At 42.0% G+C, this 22,906-nt stretch overlaps 1 protein-coding gene across 5 annotated transcripts in view; it reads left to right on the top strand.

The window, feature by feature from the left end:
• LOC137377078 (DENN domain-containing protein 2B-like) overlaps positions 1–22,906 on the top strand; it is a 565,382-nt gene that overhangs the window by 519,032 nt on the left and 23,444 nt on the right. For all 5 annotated transcript variants that reach the window (XM_068046345.1, XM_068046347.1, XM_068046343.1 and 2 more), the window contains 3 exons: positions 9,235–9,412; positions 13,878–13,919; positions 20,913–21,024. In XM_068046345.1, coding sequence (XP_067902446.1) covers positions 9,235–9,412; positions 13,878–13,919; positions 20,913–21,024 — 332 coding nt within the window. The remainder of the gene's footprint in view (positions 1–9,234; positions 9,413–13,877; positions 13,920–20,912; positions 21,025–22,906) is intronic.

Raw genomic sequence — 22,906 nt, 5'->3', positions numbered from 1 at the left:
CTCTCTTGGTTAATGATAACACTCTCAATCCCCATTCCCCATCACCTAATGCTGCCATCCTCCTTTCCCACCATACAATGGTGCCACTCTCAGTTTCTGCTCATTTCTCTTTTTGAGTGCCATCCATTCCCCCTTTAAAGCCATCGAGCACCTAACCCCTAGCACACAAAGGAAAAATTGTGAACTTGGCATAACTAACACAGGAATGTGTTTGGTGTGCTTTTAAATATGTTTGCATTCAATGAGGATCATGCAGGAAATGTGTACAAGCACTTCAACTCAGTAATGTTAGAGGAGCAAGGAATTGCATGCCAAAAAGTAGATTCAAGCCCTGCTCCTGCAATTCAGCACTCCTTGTGCACCTGGTCTCCTGACACATTCGCACGGAATCAGATACAAAGTTTATTGTCTGTTGGAGGCATTTAACCCTTAAATTCTGCATGTACGTCTAAAGGCCATCGCCAATAATCTAGCTGTTCTACATTGCCCACTTTTTGAGTGTGCTACAATCACAGTGACAGTCCTGAATGGTGTTTAAGTGAAGCAGTTCACCAAGGGGAATATAAAATCCCTACCCTTCCAGCATACCTCTTTGGCTATAGTCATTTTCTCCGCATCTTGGTTATTTAACCACTTCAGTAATGAGCACAAGAAAAGATGCAGGAGTTCTAACAAGTTGTAATGTAGAACACCCCAATACAATACTGCCGTTGACACCTGCCTCACTAGGAATGGCTTGAAATATATTTTATTTAAATTACAAGATCAGGTAGAATTTCACACAGCAATTTGATAGCCGACTCAGAAGGCCTGAGGTATGAAGTAGCAGGTTCCTATGACTATGAGGGAATCTGTTGCACACCAGTGCATTTTTTGAGCAAAATGCCCCTTTCTCTATGTCACGAGTGCTATTCTGTACATCTTTTCTGTGTTACACATTTCAGATAACTTTTTCTTTGCTGAATTATTGTTTATTGATGTCAACCTCAACTTTATTATGTGGATTACTTAAATGGATGATAATGAGGAACATTGATTGCTAAACTGTAGAAAACGTATAACAAAATAAGTGTATAATTTCCACAGAAACTGGCATAATTTACAGTAAAATAGTTAATCCTGATGGAATGAATATAATTAGTTGCTGAAAAAACGAGAAAAATTCAGATCAGTCTCGGAATTGCATGAGGTAATGCAGTCATGTGACAGCATTAAAACAACTCGACCTTTTGTTTTCGATGGTAAAACTCATAGCCCTATGACGGTTCCCATAGAAATCCATTTTGCGTTGCCGACCACTAACAGTGGAATTAAATGAGTAAATAGAAATTGCTGAGCTCAATAAATTAAAGATTAATTAAATATTGAATTTAATAAGTGTCTTTGGCTGAATAAATGCCTTATTGTTCTCATGTTACAGGAAAGACCATGAGTGTTATGAAAAGGTGGGGGAAGAGTTATAACAAGTGGAGTGTGTTGCAACAATCTATCAGGAAGATTGATGTTTAATAGGAAATTACAAAAACACATTAAATTGGATGCATCTTTTCTAAGACTATAATTTGCAGGCCTTAACATTTCTGTCACACTTTCTTCCAAAGGCATTGTATCATGCTCAGGTATAGTTACACAGGGGATAATAATCTGTTAGTGTCTCACCCTTGGCACCATTTTCAGGTGCAGATCTTCATAGTGAATGTTGTCAAGCTATTCAACTATAGAGACATCACACCAGAGGCAATTCCTGCCCTCCTCCAATGTCCTTGCATAAGTACTTTTCAGCCCGGTCCACTGAACAGCCGTCAACAACAAAAAATCTGACTCTTCCCCCACCCCCACCCGCTTCCTTATTCCAGATGCCCTGCTGCAATTTGTAAGACCCCGAATACCAGTTTAGCTATGAAGTCTTAATGTGACAATATAAATTGCTTCAGAAGTTAACTTATTACAATAACTAAACCAGAGCAGTGTGCAATGACACAATTAATGATGCAATGAGTCACATCATGGGTCACACTTGCTGCAATTTTTGGGTTACGTCGCTCAATCACGTGCTGGATTTTTATTCTATTAAAGGTGCTATATGAATAAATGCAAGCAGTTTTGCTTCAAGAAAGAAATTGTCATCAAAATATCAGTCTGCTTTTGGCTCTAATGAAATGTTCTGTGTTCAATATATCAATATATGCTATCCATTATTTGTGGTTAACCACAGCTCTATTTAAAAAGTGTCAGCCTGTAATATTATATCAATTACATTAGATCAGCAGCAGGATTTCTAATCTGACCACATTGTGCTAACTTTTCTAATGAAATTCTGGAGGCCAGTCGTTCCAACAATGAGCAGATCCTCAAACAGACTCTAATAAATGAGTGAGACTGAGCATGCCACCATTAGCTGTACAAGGCTTATCACATACAACACGATTTGGTGCTGTAGTGGATTTTCCCATTTATCCTCATCTTAAGTCTGTGACAATAACTATACATGGAAACCCCTTTTTGGAGAATAGGGCATATTAACTCCAGGTTCATTGATGCAACTGTGGACAGTTACATACAATCATGTACTACTTGTTCACACATCACAAATGCATTGGTTGGAAGTTAAAGCAGCATAAAACAGTTCTGACCTCCTTCCATGGGTGTGTAAAAATAAACATGGTCACTGACGATAAACCATGCTGTTAATACAGTAGACATCCTAAAATATGACATGACCTTTGACAATAAGACTAAAAACATGAACATATCCGCCACATATATTGTAGAAAACATTCCAAGCAACTTTATTGAGGGGGTAAAGGGTTGGGGGAGAAAAGATAAATAAAATAGATGAAGGAATAGATGCCAAGGCACAAGTTGAGAGTTAGCTGAGTTGACTGAAAGCTTGGTCAAAAGATAAGTTTTGAGAAGATATTGAGAGGTGGTTGGGTTTTCGAAGGTGGTTCCAGAATAGAGCTGAGATGGCTGGAGGTTTTGCCACCAGTAATGTGGAGAAGGGAGAGCAGGAAGGCAGGCCAGAGTTCATGGATTAAAGGGTGCTGGAGGAGATAGCAGAGATGTGTGCCCGCAAAGACATTAGAATACCAGCACGAAAATTTTAAAATCAAAGTGTCATAGTACAAGGAGCCGACTGAAGTCACTGTGGACAGGGTGATTGACGAACAGGACTTAGTGCAGGATAGAATACAGGAGGCTGAGTTTGGAAGAAATTGGAGTTCATAAAGGATGGAAATCCAGCAAAAAGGACATGTACAGAAATAGACACAAGAAAGAACTTAGCTTTCTGTAGCACTTTATGACATCACTAGGACATCGCAATGCATTTTACAATCAGTAGTTATTGTATTTTTGTAGGCAAACCAAAAGCATGGGTAAGAGTTTTAGCAACAGTGGGAATTTAGGTGGGGTGGAGGTAAGCATTATTTCAGAGGTGGAAGTAAATGCTCTTGGTGATAGTAAGCAATCTGGATATGAAGTTTTGCTCTGAGTCAAGCAGGATGCCGAGGTTTCACAGAGTCTGACTTCACCTGATTCAGATACTGGGACTGGAGATGGAGTCAGTGTTCAAGGGCTTTGACCTTCACAATGTTCAGTTGGATGAAATTTTAACTCATTCTTGACTTGATGTCAGCCAGGCAATAAAACATCACTGAGGTGATTGAGTTCACTGAAATGAGTTAAAGTTAAAGCTGGGTTTCATCAGAATTTATTCCTAGACTTTTCAGTACGAAAGAGCCTAATTTAATAATCCCCTATCTTAGGTTCTCTGCAATCGATTATTTAGGGCTCAATTACTCGCAGATAAAGTAACTCCTTACCAAATGTTTGAAACTCAATTTGGTATGGCCCCAAAAGTAACATAATAAAGGGGCGCAGTACCATGGTGGTGGTCTGCCCAAGGGCACTTCCTCTGTCCTTTTCCCCACACAGGAGAGATGAACATCACCAGGGAAGAGGGTATATGAGGTGGTGTCCTGTTGCCTTCCTCAAACCAGAATAGGAACTGAACCCACGTTGTTGACATTTTTCTGATCCATGTGCTAGCCATCTAGCCAACTGAGCTACCTGATAATGAAGGGGTATAGTGTTTCAAAATTAATTCCTGTTCAGTGAGGTGAATTTGTGTTTAGAAATTTTTAGAACTCCATCAAGAACTATTTGCTAATTGTAGGGTTAGAAATTTGTACATAACCACTGGATTGTATCATCTAAAATGCTAGCAGAAGGCTAGTAAATGTTGCCACCTGGTGGCTTGGCAGAACAATGAACGTATGGTCAACTTTCAAGAACCTCTGGGTAACTCGAGATCATAAGGTAAATACAGATGCGGGAAGCTTTGTGGCCCATCATAGCTACAAATCATGCCATCTAACTGATTTTTGATTGAGTCTAAGTTTTTTGCCTCCATTAACATTCAAGCAGACTCTTGGAGAGGTTTGAGTTAATTAAATAGAGCCAGCAAGGATTTGTAAAAGGGAGATCATGCTTGACTAATTGAATTTTTTGATGAAGTAACGGGAAGGTTGACAGTAACAAGGAAGAGAATGCGGTGGATATTGTTTATATGTAATTTTAAGAAAGCATTTAATAAAGTACCACATAAAAGGCTGGTTAGCAAAATTGAGGCTCATGGAATAGGAGGGTGAGTGTTCAATTGAATAAAAAAATTGGCTTAAGGACAGAAAACAGTGAGTTGTAGGAAATGGGTGGTTTTCAGACTGGAGGATGGTAGACAGTGGTGTTTCCCAAGGGTCAGTGCTGGGACCTCTGCTTTTTTTGCTATATATAAATGACTTAGATCTTGGAATACAGAGTAGAATTTCAAAATTTACCAATGGCACCAAATTTGGAGGTGTGGCAAACAGTGAGGAAGATATGAACCGCCTGCAACAGGACATAGCAGCATGAGCAGAGAGGTGGCAGATGGAAATTAATACTGACAAGTGTGAGGTGATGCATTTTGGCAGAAGGAATAGGGAGAGGCAATATATGCTTAATGGTACAGTTCTAAAGAGTGTGCAGGAACAGAGAGACCTGGGGGATGCATGTGCATCGAACTTTTAAGGTGGTAGGAGATATTGAGAGAGTGGTTAGCAAAGCATATGGGATCTTGGGCTTCATAAATAGAGGCACTGAGTACAAAAGCAGGGAAGTTATGCTAAATCTTTATAAAGCTCAGATTGGGCCCCAACTGAAGTATTGTGTCCAGTTCTGGTCACTACACTTTAGGAAGGATATGAGGGTCATGGAGAAGGTGCAGAGAAGATTTACCAGAATGGTTCCAGGGATGGGGGATTTTAGTTACATGGTTAGATTGGAAAAGCTGGGTTTGTTCTCCTTCGAACAACGGAGCTTGAGGTGAGATTTAATAGAGGTGTACAAGATTATGACAGACTTAGATAAGTTATACAAGGAAAAACTGTTCCCATTAACTAATGGTACAAGGACAAGGGGACACACAGTGAAGGCTTTTATGCAGTAGGTGGTAATGTCCTGGAACTCACTGCCCACAAGATTGGTGGAAGCAGAGACAATGAATGATTTCAAAAGGAGGTCAAATGGTCATTTGAAGAAATTAAACTTGCAGGGCTGCAGGGGAATGGGACTGACTGGATTGCTCCACGGAGAGCTGACATGGACTTGATGGGCCGAATGGCCTCCTTCTGTGCCATAAATGACTCTATGACATCATCCTATCCAGCAAACCTGTTTGTGTGAAGCGTTCTTCTCAATATCAATCCTAAGTTTTCCTCTCACCAGTTTTAACCTAATCCCTCTTTTTATTTCATTTAGAGATACAGCACTGAAACAGGCCCTTCGGCCCACCAAGTCTGTGCTGACCATCAACCACCCATTTATACTAATCCTACACTAATCCCATATTCCTACCACATCCCCACCTGTCCCTCTATTTCCCTACCACCTACCTATACTAGGGGAAATTTATAATGGCCAATTTACCTATCAACCTGCAAGTCTTTGGCTGTGGGAGGAAACCGGAGCACCTGGAGAAAACCCATGCAGACACAGGGAGAACTTGCAAACTCCACACAGGCAGTACCCAGAATTGAACCCGGATCGCTGGAGCTGTGAGGCTGCAGTGCTAACCACTGCGCCACTGTGCCGCCCTCTTGATCTCGCATCCTGACTCCGCTCGATTAATATTATCGATAGCCATTTAATATCATGTGTACTTATGTAAAGTCCTCTTTCTTCAATGTTAAAGAGCTTCAGTTTCTCCAGTCTTTCATAATAACTCAACACTAGGAATCAGCTTCATGACTCTGCACCATCTTCATTGCTAGAAAGTTTCCCTCATGCCTTGGTGACCAACACTGAACACAGTACTAGAAGTGTGGTCTGACAGGGTGCTGTACAGTGATAGCAAAGCATTATCTGACTTACACTCTGTGGAGAAACAGAGTTAACGTTTCAAGTAGAGATCATCGACCTGAAACTCTCTTTCTCTACAGATGCTGCAGAGCTGCTGAGTATTTCCAGCATTTTCTGTTTTAATTTCAGATTTCCAGAATCCGCAGCATTTTGCTTTTGTATTAAATTTGTGAATTCTGTTCATTGAAATTCAATTCAAAGCATGCCTTTTGGATCAATTCATTCAGTTGATAAAAGTTTGCAATAATTTTTTTAATTAATTACTCATTAATAGTTCTGGATATATCCTTATTGTGAAAACTAACCTTTGTTTTTTCCAACCTCATAATTTTAGTTGTTTGATCATCAAAAATGTCCTCATTGAAGTAAAATGCTTTCAGATTTCTGGAGTTTAAAACAGCTGGACCTCCCAAATTGTTCTTTGTTATTTCAGGAGTGCTCATTAGATTAGCTCGAATAGGGTTGTTTTCCTTGAGTTTTTTAATTGAGATAAATACACTGAAAAAATTAACTGTTTCTTTTGACTATGCAATGTATTGTCTTCACTCATTATATGAACATACGAATTAGGAGCAGGAGTAGGCCACTCGGCCCCTCGAGCCTGCTCCACCATGCAATAAGATCATGGCTGATCTGATTGTAACCTCAACTCCAGAACTCTATTACAGCTAAATTCAGCTTGTATTTTTATATTCATTGGCAGTGAGGCCAAGAATGTTCAACCTGTGCTCTAAAGCAGATTGTACCATCATTATTCCTTGCTTAATTTGAGCTTTGAGGTGCAGTGGTGAAATTTGCTGGTCTGAAGGGAGTCCTTCTGGCTAGGTTTCCCTATCTCATTATTTTGTAAGGCACTGGTGAAGATGAGCCAACAAAGAGCTCCTAGTATTAATACTGCTCGAGTTTGGCATTTGACTTTCAAGTCAAATATCAGGTTCTATTCACAGAATTGTTACAGTACAGAAGGAGACCATTTGACCCGTTGTGTCTGCGCTGGCTCTCCGAAACAGCAGTTTACCTGGTGCTGGTCTCCCGCCTTCTCCCCATAGCCCTGCATGTTCTTCCTGTTCAGATTATAATCCAACTCCCTCTTGAATGCCTCGACTGAACCTGCCTCCACCACACTCTCAGGTAGTGCATTCCAGATCCTAATCACTTGGTTCGTGAAAATATAACAGCCTCGCTGCTGGGATACCCTCTTGTTAAACCAGTTAGTTTTAAGTTCAATGTGCTGCACATGATTAGGCATGCTAATAATTTTGTTTGGTTAAAATGCCAGCCATAAAATGGTGACATCCTTGGCAGTATCTGATTTGCCGAAAGTATTGATTGTGCAAATTAATGCCAATTGTGATGGCAATTTAAATCCAGATTCAAATTGCTAGAAAAGAGTGGGCCTGTGTAAAGTCAGAAAAAGAATCAAGTAACTGAATAATGCAGTACATTCCATTGGTTCAGTCTGGCAGTGTGTTCAATACTCAAAGAAAAGTACAGCACAGGAACAGGCCATTCGGCTCTCCAAGCCTGTGCCGATCTTGATGCCTGCCTAAACTAAAACCTCTGCACTTCCGGGGACCGTATCCCTCTATTCCCATCCTATTCATGTATTTGTCAAGATGCCTCTTAAACGTCATTATCATACCTGCTTCCACCACCTCCCCTGGCAGCAAGTTCCAGGCACTCACCACCCTCTGTGTAAAGAACTTGCCTCGCACATCCCCTCTAAACTTTGCCCCTTTCACCTTAAACCTATGTCCCCTAGTAACTGACTCTTCCACCCTGGGAAAAAGCTGCTGACTATCCACTCTGTCCATGCCACTCATAACTTTGTAAACCTCTATCATGTTACCCCTCCACCTCCGTCGTTCCAGTGAAAACAATCCGAGTTTATCCAACCTCTCTTCATAGCTAATGCCCTCCAGACCAGGCAACATCCTGGTAAATCTCTTCTGTACCCTCTCCAAAGCCTCCACATCCTTCTGGTAGTGTGGCGACCAGAATTTCACGCAATATTCTAAGTGTGGCCTAACTAAAGTTCTGTACAGCTGCAGCATGACTGGCCAATTTTTATACTCTATGCCCCGACCGATGAAGGCAAGCATGCCGTATGCCTTCTTGACTACTTTATCCACCTGCGTTGCCACTTTCAGTGACCTGTGGACCTGTACGCCCAGAACTCTCTGCCTGTCAATACTTCTAAGGGTTCTGCCATTTACTGTATACTTCCCACCTGCATTAGATCTTCCAAAATGCATTACCTCAGTAGACTGCAGTCAGTTCTGGTCATTCCAAATGGAAGGTTATTCAAGAACATAGCTATGTGGTTGCAAATTATTCCATTCAACAGTTTGCTACAGTGAAAAAGTATGCAGTCAAGTAAAACTGATATTACATCAATTCAGATCTCATGATATATTAAATCAGTTTAGTTAAAGTCACATGATTGGATCTTAGAATGCTCCTTTCTTTACTGCTTCCCACGTTTTCTACTGGAAGAAATATATCTATCAACCAGCAAATAAAAACAAAAGCCCTACACCACCAACTAACTCCACCCGTGTATAAACCATAAGGACCAGGCCCGTGTGGTGTTTCACCGTATAGTACATCTTGTGGTTGAAATGACTGACAAAATGCCTATGGTGCACTCTTTTATTCGGGGCATCGTCGAAACCTTCTGATGTTTTGGTACATTTAATGCGCTCTACACATTATCTGATGTGTAAAATTTCCCTAGCCCAAGATTATTGTAATTTCCTTTGTAAGTCAGTGTTTTAGGAACACATTAAAAGCACTGAACAGCAGAATTAACCATTATTTGCGATGTTTACACAGCACTTTGTCCAATTGTGCCCATGCTGTGGTGGCTCTGCTATACCCGTTCTCCTGGCAGCACACCTTCATACCAGTGCTTCCGTCCTCCATGATCGACATTGTCTGTTGCCCAACGCCCTTCCTAGTGGGCCTGCTCTCCAGCTCACTCCCCAAACTAAAGGAACTTCCAGTGGAAGAGGTAAGACCACAAGAGGGGCTTCCTTATTTTAAGAAGGTAAATGTCCTATATGTGAGCTCTATGCAATCAATTTTTTGATTTGAAAGATATGAAACATTAATCTCAATGCCTTACTCCATTTCTCCACATTGCAACAGTAACCATAGGTCAAACGTACCTCATTGAGTGTGAAGTGCTGAGTTCACATAAGATGCTATATGCATGCAAGCTCTTTCATTACTTGCAGTATAGTTTCAGAAGTAATCCAGGCAAATAAAGATGTGCTTGAGTGCTTAGGTGAAACGTAGTTAGGTAAGGCATACATAATAAACAGAAAACAACAATTTGCACTTATGTAGTATCTTTTACATAGAAAAATGTCTCAAGGCACTTCATACAGGTATAAGAAAATAAGTGGAAGCAAAGCCAAATAAGAACATAGCAGGAGGGTGACCAAAGCCTTGGTTAAATAGGTGGCTTTTAAAGAGGGTCCTTAAAGGAGGAAAAAACATGGAAAGGCAGAAGGGTTTGGGAGAGGTTTTCAGAGAATGGGACTCAAGTTGCAGTAGGAAGGGTAAAGAGTGGGGGAGATGCACCAGAAGGCAGAGTCAGAGGAATGGCGAGTTCGTAGGAAGGACAGTGGAGAGATAGGGAGGGACAAGACCGTGAAGGGATTTAAAGAAAGGGATGAGAATTTTAAATTTGAGGCATTGGCTATTTGGAAGCCAATATAGATCAAAGAAGCCAGGGGTGATGGATGAGTGGGACTTGGGGCAGGATAGGAAATGGGCAGCAGAGTTTTGGATGAAGTGAAGTTTACAGAGGATTAACTGAGATAGGGGTGGAGGTGGGTGATTTTATGGAAATGGAAGATGGTTGTCTTCCTAATGCAGAGGAAATGGGATGGAATCACAATCAAGGGTCGAATTAGACTCAGATTGTAAACAGTCTGGTTCAGTCTGAGACAACAGCTAGGGAGGCTTTGGGGTCAGTGGTGAGGATATGAATGCTTGTGACAGATGTCAAAGACAACAGCTTTGGAAAGCTGGAGAAAGTTGTACCTCATTCCAAGACTGGATGCCAGACAAGTATCACAGAATCTTTATGGCGCAGAAGGAAGCAATTCAGCCCATCGTGTCTGCACCAGCTCTGCAAAAGAGCAGTTTACCTAGTGCATCTCCCTGGCCTTCACCCAGTAGCCCTGCACATTCTTCCTTTTCAGATAACAATCCAATTCCTTCTTGAATGCCTCGATTGCACCTGCCTCCATCACACTCTCAGACAGTGCATTCCAGATCCTAACCACTCGTTGCATGAAAAAGTTTTTCCTCATGTCGCTATTGCTTCTTTTGCCAATTACCTTAAATCTGTGTCCGCTTGTTCTCAATCCCTCCACCAGTGGGAACAGTTTTTCCCTATCTACCCTGTCCAGAATACCTCTATCAAATCTCCTCTCAACCTTCACTTCTCCAAAGAAAGCAGTCCCAACTTCTCCTATCGATCCACATAACAAATTCCTCATTCCTGCAACCATTCTTGTGAACCTTTGCGGCACTCTCTCCAATGCCTTCACATCTTTCCTGAAGTATGGCACCCAGAACTGGACACAGTATTCCAGTTGAGGCCGAACCAGTGTTCTGTACAAGTTTAACATAACTTGCTTGTTTTTGTACTCTATGCCCCTATTAATGAAGCCTAGGATGCTGTATGCTCTGTTAACCTGCCACCTTCAATGATTTATGCACATAAACAGCCAGGTCCCTCTGCTCATGCACCACCTTTAGAATTGCATTTTATATTGTCTCTCTGCGTTCTTCCTACCAAAATGAATCATTTCATGCTTCTCTCCATTAAATTTCATCTACCACTTGTCTGCCCATTCCACCAACCTGTCTATGTCCTTTTAAGTTCTACACTATCCTCCTCACAGTTCACAATCCTTCCAAGTTTTACATCATCTGCAAATTTTGAAATTGTGCCCTGTACATCAAGGTCTAGGTCATTAATATATATCAGGAACAGCAAGGGTCCTAACAAACCACCTTCTAGTCTAAAAAAACATCCATGAACCACTACTCTCTGTTTCCTGTCTCACAGCCAATTTCGTATTCATGTTGCTACCGTCCCTTTTATTCCATGAGCTACAACTTTGCTCACAAATCTGTTGTGTGGCACTTTATCAAAAGCTTTTTGGAAGTCCATGTACACCACATCAACTGCATTGCCCTGATCAACCTTCTCTGTTACCTAATCAAAAAACTCCAGCAAGTTAGTTAAACACAATTTGCCCAAGTGACTATTAATTTTGTTCTGAATTATCATTTCTAGAAGCGTCCTCACCACCAAAGTTAAACCGACTGGCCTGTAGTTGCTGGCTTATCTTTACACCCTTTTTTGAACAAGGGGGTAACATTTGCAATTTTCCAGTTCTCTGGCACCACCCCTGAATCTAAGAAAGACTGTAAAATTTGTCCAGTGCTTATGCAATTTCCACTCTCACTTCCTTGACGCAGCGATGGTGAAGAAATGGCGATATAGTTCCAAGTCAGGATGGTGAATAATTTGGAGGGAATTTGCAGGTGGTAGTGTTCCCATGCGCCTGCTGCCCATGTCCTTCTAGGTGGTAGAGGTTACAAGTTTGGAAAGAGCTGTTGGGGAGTTGCTAATCTGAAAATGGAATAAATGGGTCTCTAGGGGCAGTGGAGCCATAAGGTTAGATGGCATCGGCATACATGTGGAAGCTGATCCCTCGTTGGCAGATGATGTCACTAAGGGGAAACATGAGGAAGAGGAGGGGTCCAAGGATGGATGGGAATGGTTGCCATTTCTAGAGATGCTTTGGCTACAATCAAATAGCAAGGGTAGAACCAACCAAGCAAGAGCAGTTCTACTGAGCTGGACAGCTAATGAGAATTGTCAGAGGAGAGTGGCATGGTTGAAAAAGCTGCAGAGATTCAAACTGAATTGAGAGAAAGATGCTCAAAAATCTGGAGGTGACAAGAACTTGAAAAGAAAGTGAAGTTGAAGGCAGAGCAATAGCTTGCACAGACAGAGAGGTCAAAGGTGAGTTTTCTGAAGAGGGGTTGCTAGTGGTTTTGAAAGGAGGACTGAATTATCTGAGAAGAGGGAATCACTTACAATATCAGCTGGCGTTGCAACCAGGAAGCGAAGTTGAGTGGTCAACAGTTAAGTAGGAATGTGATCAAGGAGGTGGGTTTCATGGGTGGCATGAGGTCTGACCCAGCTGAACCTACTAGAAATTGCCTAACTTCTATTACCCTGGAACTGATTTTAAAGTGTGAAAAAAAATTGTGCTCAGTTCTGGCTACTCTTTTTCAGGACTGTTTTTAATCTTTCCATGGATATCATCCATTGAAGTTGTCCCATAAAAGTCCCATTAATATCATCACACAGTTTGCACTTGGCAACAAGACAAACATGACTCACAGTTCTTCTGAGCGCTTTGTCCTCTCTAAAACACCAAAGGTATATCTTTAAAAAAAATTACACTTTAATCTGGTTATTACAAAAATACAGAGCACTATACTTAACACCACTCTACAAGTACACTTTATATAGTTTACTTACAGACTAATGATCCTGGGAAGACCTGCAGGTCAAATTGCCCTACCCGACTGTCTAAAGAAGATTCTGTGCTGGCATGCCAAACAGAGGATGGTACGGAGATATAAGATCAATCATAACAAATAGGGCTGATTATGGATTATAATGGTTGCCATCCAGTTTGTACTGGATAGGCCAGTCTTTCATTGGGCAATTCTGAAATGTAAGCTGTAACCAAAGGGCCAATTATGCAAATGAATGCCATTGGCAGGAAACCTTGCCAGCTGGCGATACACATCAGGAAATCATAGGCACACTGCCCATATTATTCTGCCCATTTAATGTCTCACAGGAATGCTACTTTTAACTTTATATGACATGTATATACAGGAAACACAGGCAGGATTAATGGCACAATATAGTCATGACTCTGATTTCAAAATTCTCCTATATGTGGCAGGTCTAACTGTGGAACTGGCATTTTGCATACTGGTTAAGGAACAGGGTCAGTTGAGATTCAGAACTTTACTGTTAAAGCAATTTGAAAGAACCAGTGCAATTAATTCATGAGGGGTTATTAAAGTTTTATTAAAGAGCCAATGCCCTTGTTTTAACATCACTCCTCCTGGAAGATCTCAGTGCTTTTTGCGAATATGTCTGCCCCCACCCCCAACTTGCCCCCACAAGTTATGACACTCATTTAAGCACAGTCCTTGAATGAATTGCTTATTTATTCTGAATTTCAATGCTGTGAGTAGCACCTTATTAGCTTTTCCTGAGGAGCTGGGCTGGCAGGCTTCATTTTTGCAGGAAGTCAAGGCCAAGCATTTAACCATGTGTGGGGGTTAGACACAACAGTTTCAGTTAAAAGAGTCTGCTGATTTCTAACTGATAATATATTCTATAAAATTCTTTCCATCAGGCACTAATGGTTGATCTAGGGACAGATCGCTTCCTCCGACAGGTAAGACTCATAATAGAAATATCCCTGTATGCGCCCCAAACTGTGAGATACTTGTGAATTAATAACTATGATTGCAACATTACTAGTAAGGACAGTATGTTTGTTACAGATTTCCTATTTTAAAAAATTATACATATTGTAGGGCAGTGTGACGGGCTGGTCTGCAGTGGCAACGAGCAGTGAAATGCTGGTTCATTCCCACATTCTCCTGGGTTTCAATCTGGACCATATCATTAGCCAAACGGGAGAGTGGAAGGAAAACAAAGTAAGGAAACATTGCCACTGAGACTGCTCTTGCATGCTCCCTACTGCCAGACTAAAAATTTGGCAGTGGTCTCAGTGTCCATGAGACAATGTTATAAAATGTGGATGTAGACCCAAGTGCAAATGAGGCTGACACTTTCCTGCTAATGTAGCTTATGGCTGATAGAAGGAAGGAAGCCAGCAAGAGGTGTTGGGGAGGTTCAGCTGTAAGGTGAGGAAAGTATAGCATAGGGTTTGAAAGGAGGTTGGAGGTGGATGATGTTGCAAAGGTGAAAGAAGATGGTAAAATGGATTTGGTGACATTATTTGTTGGGAAGGAGGAAGCTGAAATCAAAGTTGAACAAAGATTCCATACTTTTGGACTTAATCTATCAACATTCTGGGGGTTACAATTGGCCAGACACTGAACTGAATCAGCCATATAAGTACTGTAGCTACAAGAGCAGGACAGAGGCTGGGAATTCTGCAGCAAGTAGCTCACCTCCTGTCTCCTCAAAGCCTGTCCATGATCTACAAGGCACAAGTCAGGAGTGTGATGGAATACTCTCCACTTGCCTGGATGGGTGCAGCTCCAACAACACGCAAAAAGCTCGACACCATCCAGAACAAAGCAGCCCACTTGATTGGCAGCCCATCCACCCCATTCAACATTCATTCCCTTCACCACCGACGCACAATGGCAGCAGTGTGTACCATCTACAAGATGCACTGCAGCAACTCACCAAGACTCCTAAGAGAGCCCCTTCCAAACCAGCGACTTCTACCACCTAGAAGGACTAGGGCAACAAATGCATGGGAATACCACCACCTGCAAGTGCCCTCCAAGCCACACAGCATCCTGACTTGGAACTGTATCGCTGTTCCTTCACTGTCGCTGGGTCAAAATCCTGGAACTCCCTTCCTAACAGCACTGTTGGTATACATACACTCCAGTGACTGTAGCGGTTCAAGAAGGCAGCTCACCAACACCTTCCTAAAGGGAATTAGGGATGGGCAATAAATGCTGGCCTAGCCAGTGACACCCACATCCCACGAACGAATAAAAGAAAGGAAGAGCCATGAAGGAAAATGGAGTTAAGGCCGGAGGTATGCAGGTTTTTGTGAGAGCTGAAGGGAATGGCTATGAATTTGCCAACACTTATGTGCAGAAGGTTTTCATACATCTAGACCTTCATGTTAGCTAGGGAATTGGTGGTGTTGATAACAGCCATGAGATTGATGGAGGAGGTGATGATAGACAACTTACATTTGAAAGCTTACCCATTCTTCTGGATAGCACTGCCAAGAGCACCATAAAAATAATGGAGGAGAAAGCCAGAGACAGAAACCTCCCGCACACTATGTGCGCATGGGAGGAGAGAGTACGGCCAAGTGTAGCAAATCAGAGTAAAACCAGTTGTTGTCATCAGACGGGATATATAGGAAAGATTTTGAGGAAGATGTGGTGTTTGGCAATAGAGTTTGAGGAGAGACAGTCACTTGATAACTTTGATTAGTGCAGCTTTGGTGCCTTGCATGGGTGGAAGCCCGATTGGAGGGCTTCAAACAATGAGAAGCAAAACATGAGAAAATGATGCATTCGAGAAATTTTGTGAGAAATAGAACAGTGGGAGGGTGAAGGGGCTGAGAGTAGGTTCTGTGACAAAGGAGTGATGACAAAGGCTTTGGAGTATGGAAGAGACAAGCTAGTGATAGGAAGTTTTGATGACTGTGTTAATTATCATTTTGGGAGTGAGGTGGAAAAATTGGTTGGTCAAGAATTAGAACAATGTGAGCTCAATGAAGCAACAGTGGGTTTCATGCATAGAATAAGTATAAAGGATGAGTGGGTGAAGGAGGAGTAAATGTACAGCAGAGGGAATGGGTGCCTGAGTATGAATTAAGCATGGGGATGTAGGACTGAGAGGGACCAGGGACCTGAATAGCCTGTGAGTCAACATACTAGTTACTGCATTCCACAGGAAGGTGCTAAGGTGATACTGCTTACAGCGTCTAATTATTCTTGGCCTCTGTTACATTTTGAGATATTTCTCTCTGACGCCTAATAACATTTCCTATAAATGAATGTTATCTGCTGCGATCTGGAACCTGTATCTTTTCTATACTCTGTCATCACAGTGATTTTTGCCTCAATTACCCATTTGCAGTAATCTGTTTACTGGATTCAAAGTAATCTCAGGCTATGCTACCTTAGTTCTCTGAAATGCAACATTATCAGAGACCGGAGACTTTGAGTGGAATCTTACCGCCTTAGTTTTTTTCAGATGTCAGGACCATTTTCAGGTTGTGAGCCCAATTGCTGGAGCAGTGGGCTTCTGGTTGCTCTTTGCCAGAGCAAACCAATTAAGCGCCTGCCTCTGGACGTCCGATCATTCGGAAGAATGGGTGGGATGACAGCCATTTTGTCAGAGGAAGTATTTCTAATTAAAGGGACCATGGCATGTTTCAGAGAAGCTCACCAGAACTTGGATGTTTAGGCTGCAGCACCCACAGGAATGGTGAGGAGACCTGGAAAGGCTGGGTCTCCCACTCCAGTAACAGGCACTTTGTCAGCCACTGGGAATGTGTGTCCACCTGGTCCACTGGGAAGGCAGTCTTGCACCATGAGGATGAAGATGTCAGCAGCGACCTGCAGTGACAGCCTGAGCCGCTAGAGGTACTGGTACTCAGACATGTTGGGATAGCTGGCACTCTGCATGTTAACCCTCTGTTTCATGTCGCGCCTCCATCCACCTGCATCTTGTTGGCCATCCTCTCTGCACTGTGGAGGAGCATGTGACTGTGGAGAAGGCAGCTGGTGCTACTGCTGGTGTTGCTGCAGCTGCTGTTGAAGCATGCTGCAGTGGAAAGCATCTTGCCCTGGTCCTCAGTAGAGGGGGAAGATGGAGCTGCATATGCTGCTCCCGTTCTGCTCTAAAGGCTGGCAGCAGGCAGGTGCAGCTGAGGGTGGGGGAAGTACTGGTCAGGTGAAGTGCCTTCCAGGCAGTTGGCAATCACCTGACAAGCAGTGATAGCACTCTCTGACAGAAAAAGTGCTTTGCAAGGCAGCCTTGCAGTCTGCTGAGCTCCTCATTGTGATTGATCAAAGCCTTCACAGCTTGTTAGTATCACTGAGGCTGTCCCTCCTGTTGTGCACTCGGCTTCTCCTACCTGCCAGGTTGGAGATGCAGGGTGAGACTCTCTGCTGTTGGGAAAGCGGGATTCCACTAGGAATTGCCTCCTTAATGACTTGAATTGCCTTCCCGCCTCAGCTTCAGGATGCCCTAATTCTCCACCAACCCGCCCCTGGAAAAGACGGATGGAGGCACGAACACATCAGGGTACCTGTCCGACAGCATTTTTTTCAATTTTCCGGGCTCTCCCTGCCTCAAATGGCCTGGGAAAATTCCCCCATACAGACTAAAGCCACAAGTAATTTTATTTATAAACAATAAATTGAAAAACACACCAATTAGCAAGTACTGAAAGGGGAGTTGTTCCTGGATTTTCTCTCTGGTGCACTGTATTTCCTGGACACAACGAATATTGGAAATTTGGACAGGTTGGAGTGCACCCCTGAAAGGGAACCTGACCAATGTTCCTTCATTTAAATTAATGGAAGAAAATTGGATGGAGTTCTTTGTAACTCTGAGATGTCTAATATTTAGATACTTGCATTGTCCCGCTTATCCAGTGCATTAGATCTGGCACAGATTCAGGAAATCTCCCTTTTTGTTTTATAACATAAATACAGTTACATACAAAGATATGAATTAGGAGCAAAAGTAGGCCATTCAGCCCCTTGAGCCTGCTCCGCCATTCAATAAAATCATGGCTGATCTGTTTGTGTTTCAAATTCCACACTCCCATTTACGCACAATAACCCTTGATTCCCTTGTCTAACAAGAATATATCTACCACCTCCTTAAAAATATTCAATGGCCCCGCCTCCACCACCTTCTGAGGCAGAGAGTTCCAAAGTCCCACCACCCTCTGAGAGAAAGAATTTCTCCTCATCTCTGTCCTAAAGGGGCGACCCCTAATTTTAAAACAGTGCCCCGTAGTTCTGGACTCACCCACAAGAGGAAACATCCTCTCCACATGCACCTTGTCAAGACCGTTCAGGATCTTATAAACTTCAATCAAGTCTCTCCTCACTTTTCTAAACTCCAGTGAAAACAAGCCTAGTCTGTCCAACCTTTCCTCATAAGACAACCCGCTCATTCCAGGTATCAATCTAGTAAACCTCCTCTGAACCGCCTCCAATACATTTACCTCCTTCCTTAAATGAGACCAAAACTTCACCCAGCATTTGAGATGCTCACATGAAGTGCAGCAATGAAAATATAGCATCCAAACTGAAGAGTTATAAAAGTTGACTTTTCCTTTTTGAAAAAAATAGTGGACAATGTATTGCAAAATGGCAGTCAAAGGTCAAACAACCTGGCCCTGTATATTCAAACTGTCTTACTGTCTGTTAGGGAAAAAAGGATAAATTCCAAGCTAAGAGGTATCAATTATACCCATCCTGAACCAATCAAGAGACATTTTTGAATTGAATGGGTTCTTCTGAAACAAAGAAATTGTGAAGTAGCCACATCCTGGTCTATAGTTGGTAACCACAGGGAGAGGGCTCTGCGTTTCCTAACCGAGGCAACATGTGAGAGATTTTGACCTTAAAAAATTTGGAGAGAGAGGGAGAGTCATCGCAACAACATTCCGAAAGCCTGTCCCACTGAGAGCTGTGAGAGATCTAGCAAAAACCAAAGAAGGATCCCTGCTGTGAATTGTTGCAGCAGAGAACTGAAAGTGATCACCATCTCCAGATTGAAGTCTCAACCACCAGAAAAATCTACAAACAACTAAGGCCTGAAACTTTAAAAAAGAAATTGTCCTCCAAGAAGATTCAACAGGTGGGAAATAGAAGCAGGAGTAGGCCGTTCAGCCCCTCGAGCCTGCTCTGCCATTCAAATAGATCATAGCTGATCTTCTACCTCATGCCATTTTCCTGTACTACCCCCATATCCCTTGATATCTTTATTTAGAATCTATCGATTGGTCAGTTCAACCACTTACCCTTTTCCTCTCTATCTGCCTGTTCTTGTGTGCGCATGTGCGAGTGAATGCATGTGTGGGTGTAGTTGTGACCATTTCGGAATTAATATTGCTCAATCAAAAGTTAATCTTCTGTTTTAAACCTACAAGAAAAGCTGTCGCTGTCTGTTTATTTGACAAATAAAACACAAGAGGGTTAAAATCCTAGTAACAAAAACACTTGCTGCAGTCGGATAGGTGGTGAACAGCCCCTTACCACCTGGCCGTAATGCAGTGCAAAAATCTGAAATGGGCAAGTTACCCTTCATTACAATGGTATGAGACAGGCTAGATGAACCAGTTGGTATTTTCCTGTCCAACAGTTTTGTATGTATACAAGTGATGGTCAATGCGGTTTCCTGGAGTTGCTTTGATCACCTAGGGGGAATCAGAGAGGAATTAAATAGATTTTTCCTATTGAGCTTGGGGTTTTAATCTGGTTTTTCACCTCTCCAAGGAGATTACATGGCTTGTGGTGGTAAGGAGTGTCTGAATCATGATGCATAAGGCATCACAACTGTATGGAACACGGTAAATGGAACTGCTGATTTTTTCCAGTCCAACATTTTTGTATGTTCCTTCCTGATTGAGTTCAAGAAGTCTTGTTAAATAATGAACACAATTCCATTATTTACAGTAAACTTAACAGCTTTTTGTTCCCCCCCCACCCCGTTCAAAATTTAATATGCTGAATTTTACCAGCCCCCCAAGATTGGCAGCGAGCTGGAAAAATTCAGCCCAATACCTTCAGTAGGGACTGCTTTTGTCAGAACTTTCATAAGCACCCACCTTTGAGAGGACTGACTTGCTGTTCCCTGCTTTTGCCCATCAAGTGTCTAAATAAACATCTGTTAAATCTTTGATGCAGATGTTCCCCAAGAAAACTCAATAATGCTTCAAACGTAAGTTGGAGACCATATGTCATAAATACAGAGCCAACCATTCAAATTCTCTTATGGGAGATAAAAAATACTTGACAGGCCTGTGCCAAACTTGCAACTCTTCACAATGAGACAAGCGTGTTCTTTCAGACCAAAAGGAATATTATTGCAAATTTCACTAAATATACAAACCATTAAGATCTTTTGATTAAAGTGACAAATTAAACTTTGAAGTAAATACAATAAGCGATTCAAACTGTGTCAGAGTTCCCCTCTCAGGTACCAGTTGCCTGGCATCCATGCCACACATGTGAGGAGTGGGGGGCTCTCCGTGCCGTACATTTTATTTATTAGACTGACGGTTAAGATTAGGTTTAGAAGTAGAAATTAAAACCATTATTATATGAGGAGCACTTTAGTCACAATACTGAGGAGTTTATTTGGTGCCAAAATTTTATAATGTAGTTCAACAAACAGGAACTTTAAAATATGTTCTATATCTTCTACAGAAGCATTGTCCTTTAGATAAATGCTTAGTATTCTTCTTGTCACTTGAAGGAGAGCACTACTTAATTTTTGTCACAACTTAAAATTATATCAGTGCAGCATATGTAAAAGAAGCAATTAGTTTTCTCGACACTTTTGCATGAAGACAGTAAAAGGAGCCACTAAAAAGCTCTAAACGGAAATTAAGTACTCAGCTTTTATTTGATGAACGTGAAGGGAACAGTAGAGTGGATTAAATGTGCTTTTATTTAATTTTGTGATTATTTAGATGGATGATGAGGATTCACTGTTGCCACGGAAACTGCAAGCCGCTCTGGAGCAGGCTCTAGAGCAGAAGAATGAACTAGTCAGTCAGGATTCAGACAGTGAATCGGATGATGGTGAGGGATTTGTTCAAATGTTTCTTTAGAACAGTTTAAAAAAAAAAGTCATTTTCTTCCAAACTTAATTCCTTTTGGTATATGGAAGTGTTTAGATGAAGTATATTGGAATAAAATTCTAATGTTTGGAGGGGGTGAGCAAAACTCTGGCCCAACAAGTTTATGAATAAAGGCCCAGCATAAGTAATAATGTTATATACATTAGCAATGACATTCATTTAATTGCTACACTCATATTGCATTTACATTGCAGCACTGTTATTGCTGATATCCCTGACTTTATAACAGCACAATGAAATAAACAACGTAGCACTCCAGCCTCCAGGGGAGTCTGGACCCACCTCATGAGCCAAAGAATTGGTTTTTCCATGTGCCTTTGCATGAAGTAGTGTCTGAGCAATGATGTCAACAGCTGTCTCTGGTACTGCTGGCTGCAATTTGCTAGCCAAGGTGCTGGCAGAAGCTGTCCAACAGCTTCATAAAATCTAACAGCCTTCGAAAAGGTGCAAACCCAAGAACAGCACTGGCACATGAAAGCAGATTGCTACAGGACCTTTGTAAATTAAAGCAGTGTTTCCACACAATGGCCCTGAAATTCTGCAGGGTTTCCACCATTCTCCAACCATAACTCCAGCAGAACCCCCCACACCCTCCCAACTGTCAGCAGAGAACTGATAAATCCCCATGAGATTTAAGGCCATCACTTGTATTGGAGGGAAAGAAATATGAAATGGGAGATACAAATGTTGAAAGTACAAAATTGATAATGTATTCCGGTTTAAATTTAGCGCATTTATTCTTTGCAATTGATAGATATTAATCTATAGAAAATAAAAACAAAGTGACTTTACTCTTTTCAGCATAGCAACCAGACCATCATTTAGCTAAAGGTTATCTCAACAGTCACTCTCGCACATCAAGTTCCGCCACCCCACCCCTGCCTCCAGTTATCAGAAACACTGTACTCAATCAACTTCTCACCCAGTTATAGACACAGACCTCTACCTTCTAACTCCCCAGTTCGTACTGGCTGTCTTCTACCTCTCACCACACCCCCTGCCTCTTCAACCTGCCACTGTTGTCTCCCTACAGCCCAGTTAAGTTGGTACTCGTTTTCCATTTCTCCAGTTCAAACTTTCCCAATTTCCTCCACATCCAGTGTGCATGCTAGCACTCTTCTGCATCTCCCACCAAATCAGGCTGACATTCTCCCTCCTCACTTCTTCTTAGTAACAGCGACACTTTGCATCCTCCTCCACTCAAATTGTCACTCCAAACTTCTCTCATTTCCCCCCCTCCAAAAACATTGTTTCCACGTTCTGACCCTTCCTTATTTTCTTCATTACCATCCATTTTCCCCTTCGTTCAATGTCATCCATTTCTCTCCTTTTCATTGCCATCCATTCAGTCTGTTTCAATCCCATTCAATTATCTAACTCCATTATTGCTCTTTCAAGTCTGGAATGGATGCCTCTGTCCTCTTAATTCTCTTATCAAGACAAATGTCAGGCTTGTAATCCCTATGTACTGTAAGCAGGAATTCCTTCTGACAATGCACAGTGGCCACAATCCCTGCTAGTAGCACTGGGAGTGACACCAAAAGGAAAGAAGGGCCTGAACCTTTGTTTTAGCTGCAAGACTTAGGGAGGAGCAGAACTTGGAAGGTTGGAAGAGGGGGCCAGTCTGTGTTGAGTTTATCAGCAAATGCTGTCATACTGACCAGGCCTCCAAAACACTGATGTTTGACACATTTGTTCTGGCCATAATTAGACTGCTTTCCACCCTTCACCTATGTAGATTTTCTCCAAGCATTGGCAAATGCCTGACAGTCAGAAATGAAAGTTCTTACTCACGTCTTTTAAACAAATGCTTGTCTGCTATC

The sequence above is a fragment of the Heterodontus francisci genome, chromosome 14 (assembly GCF_036365525.1).
Source record: "Heterodontus francisci isolate sHetFra1 chromosome 14, sHetFra1.hap1, whole genome shotgun sequence".
Classification (NCBI taxonomy): domain Eukaryota; kingdom Metazoa; phylum Chordata; class Chondrichthyes; order Heterodontiformes; family Heterodontidae; genus Heterodontus; species Heterodontus francisci.
The sequence above is the reverse complement of the archived record's forward strand: the minus strand, read 5'-3'. Positions and strand labels throughout refer to the sequence as shown.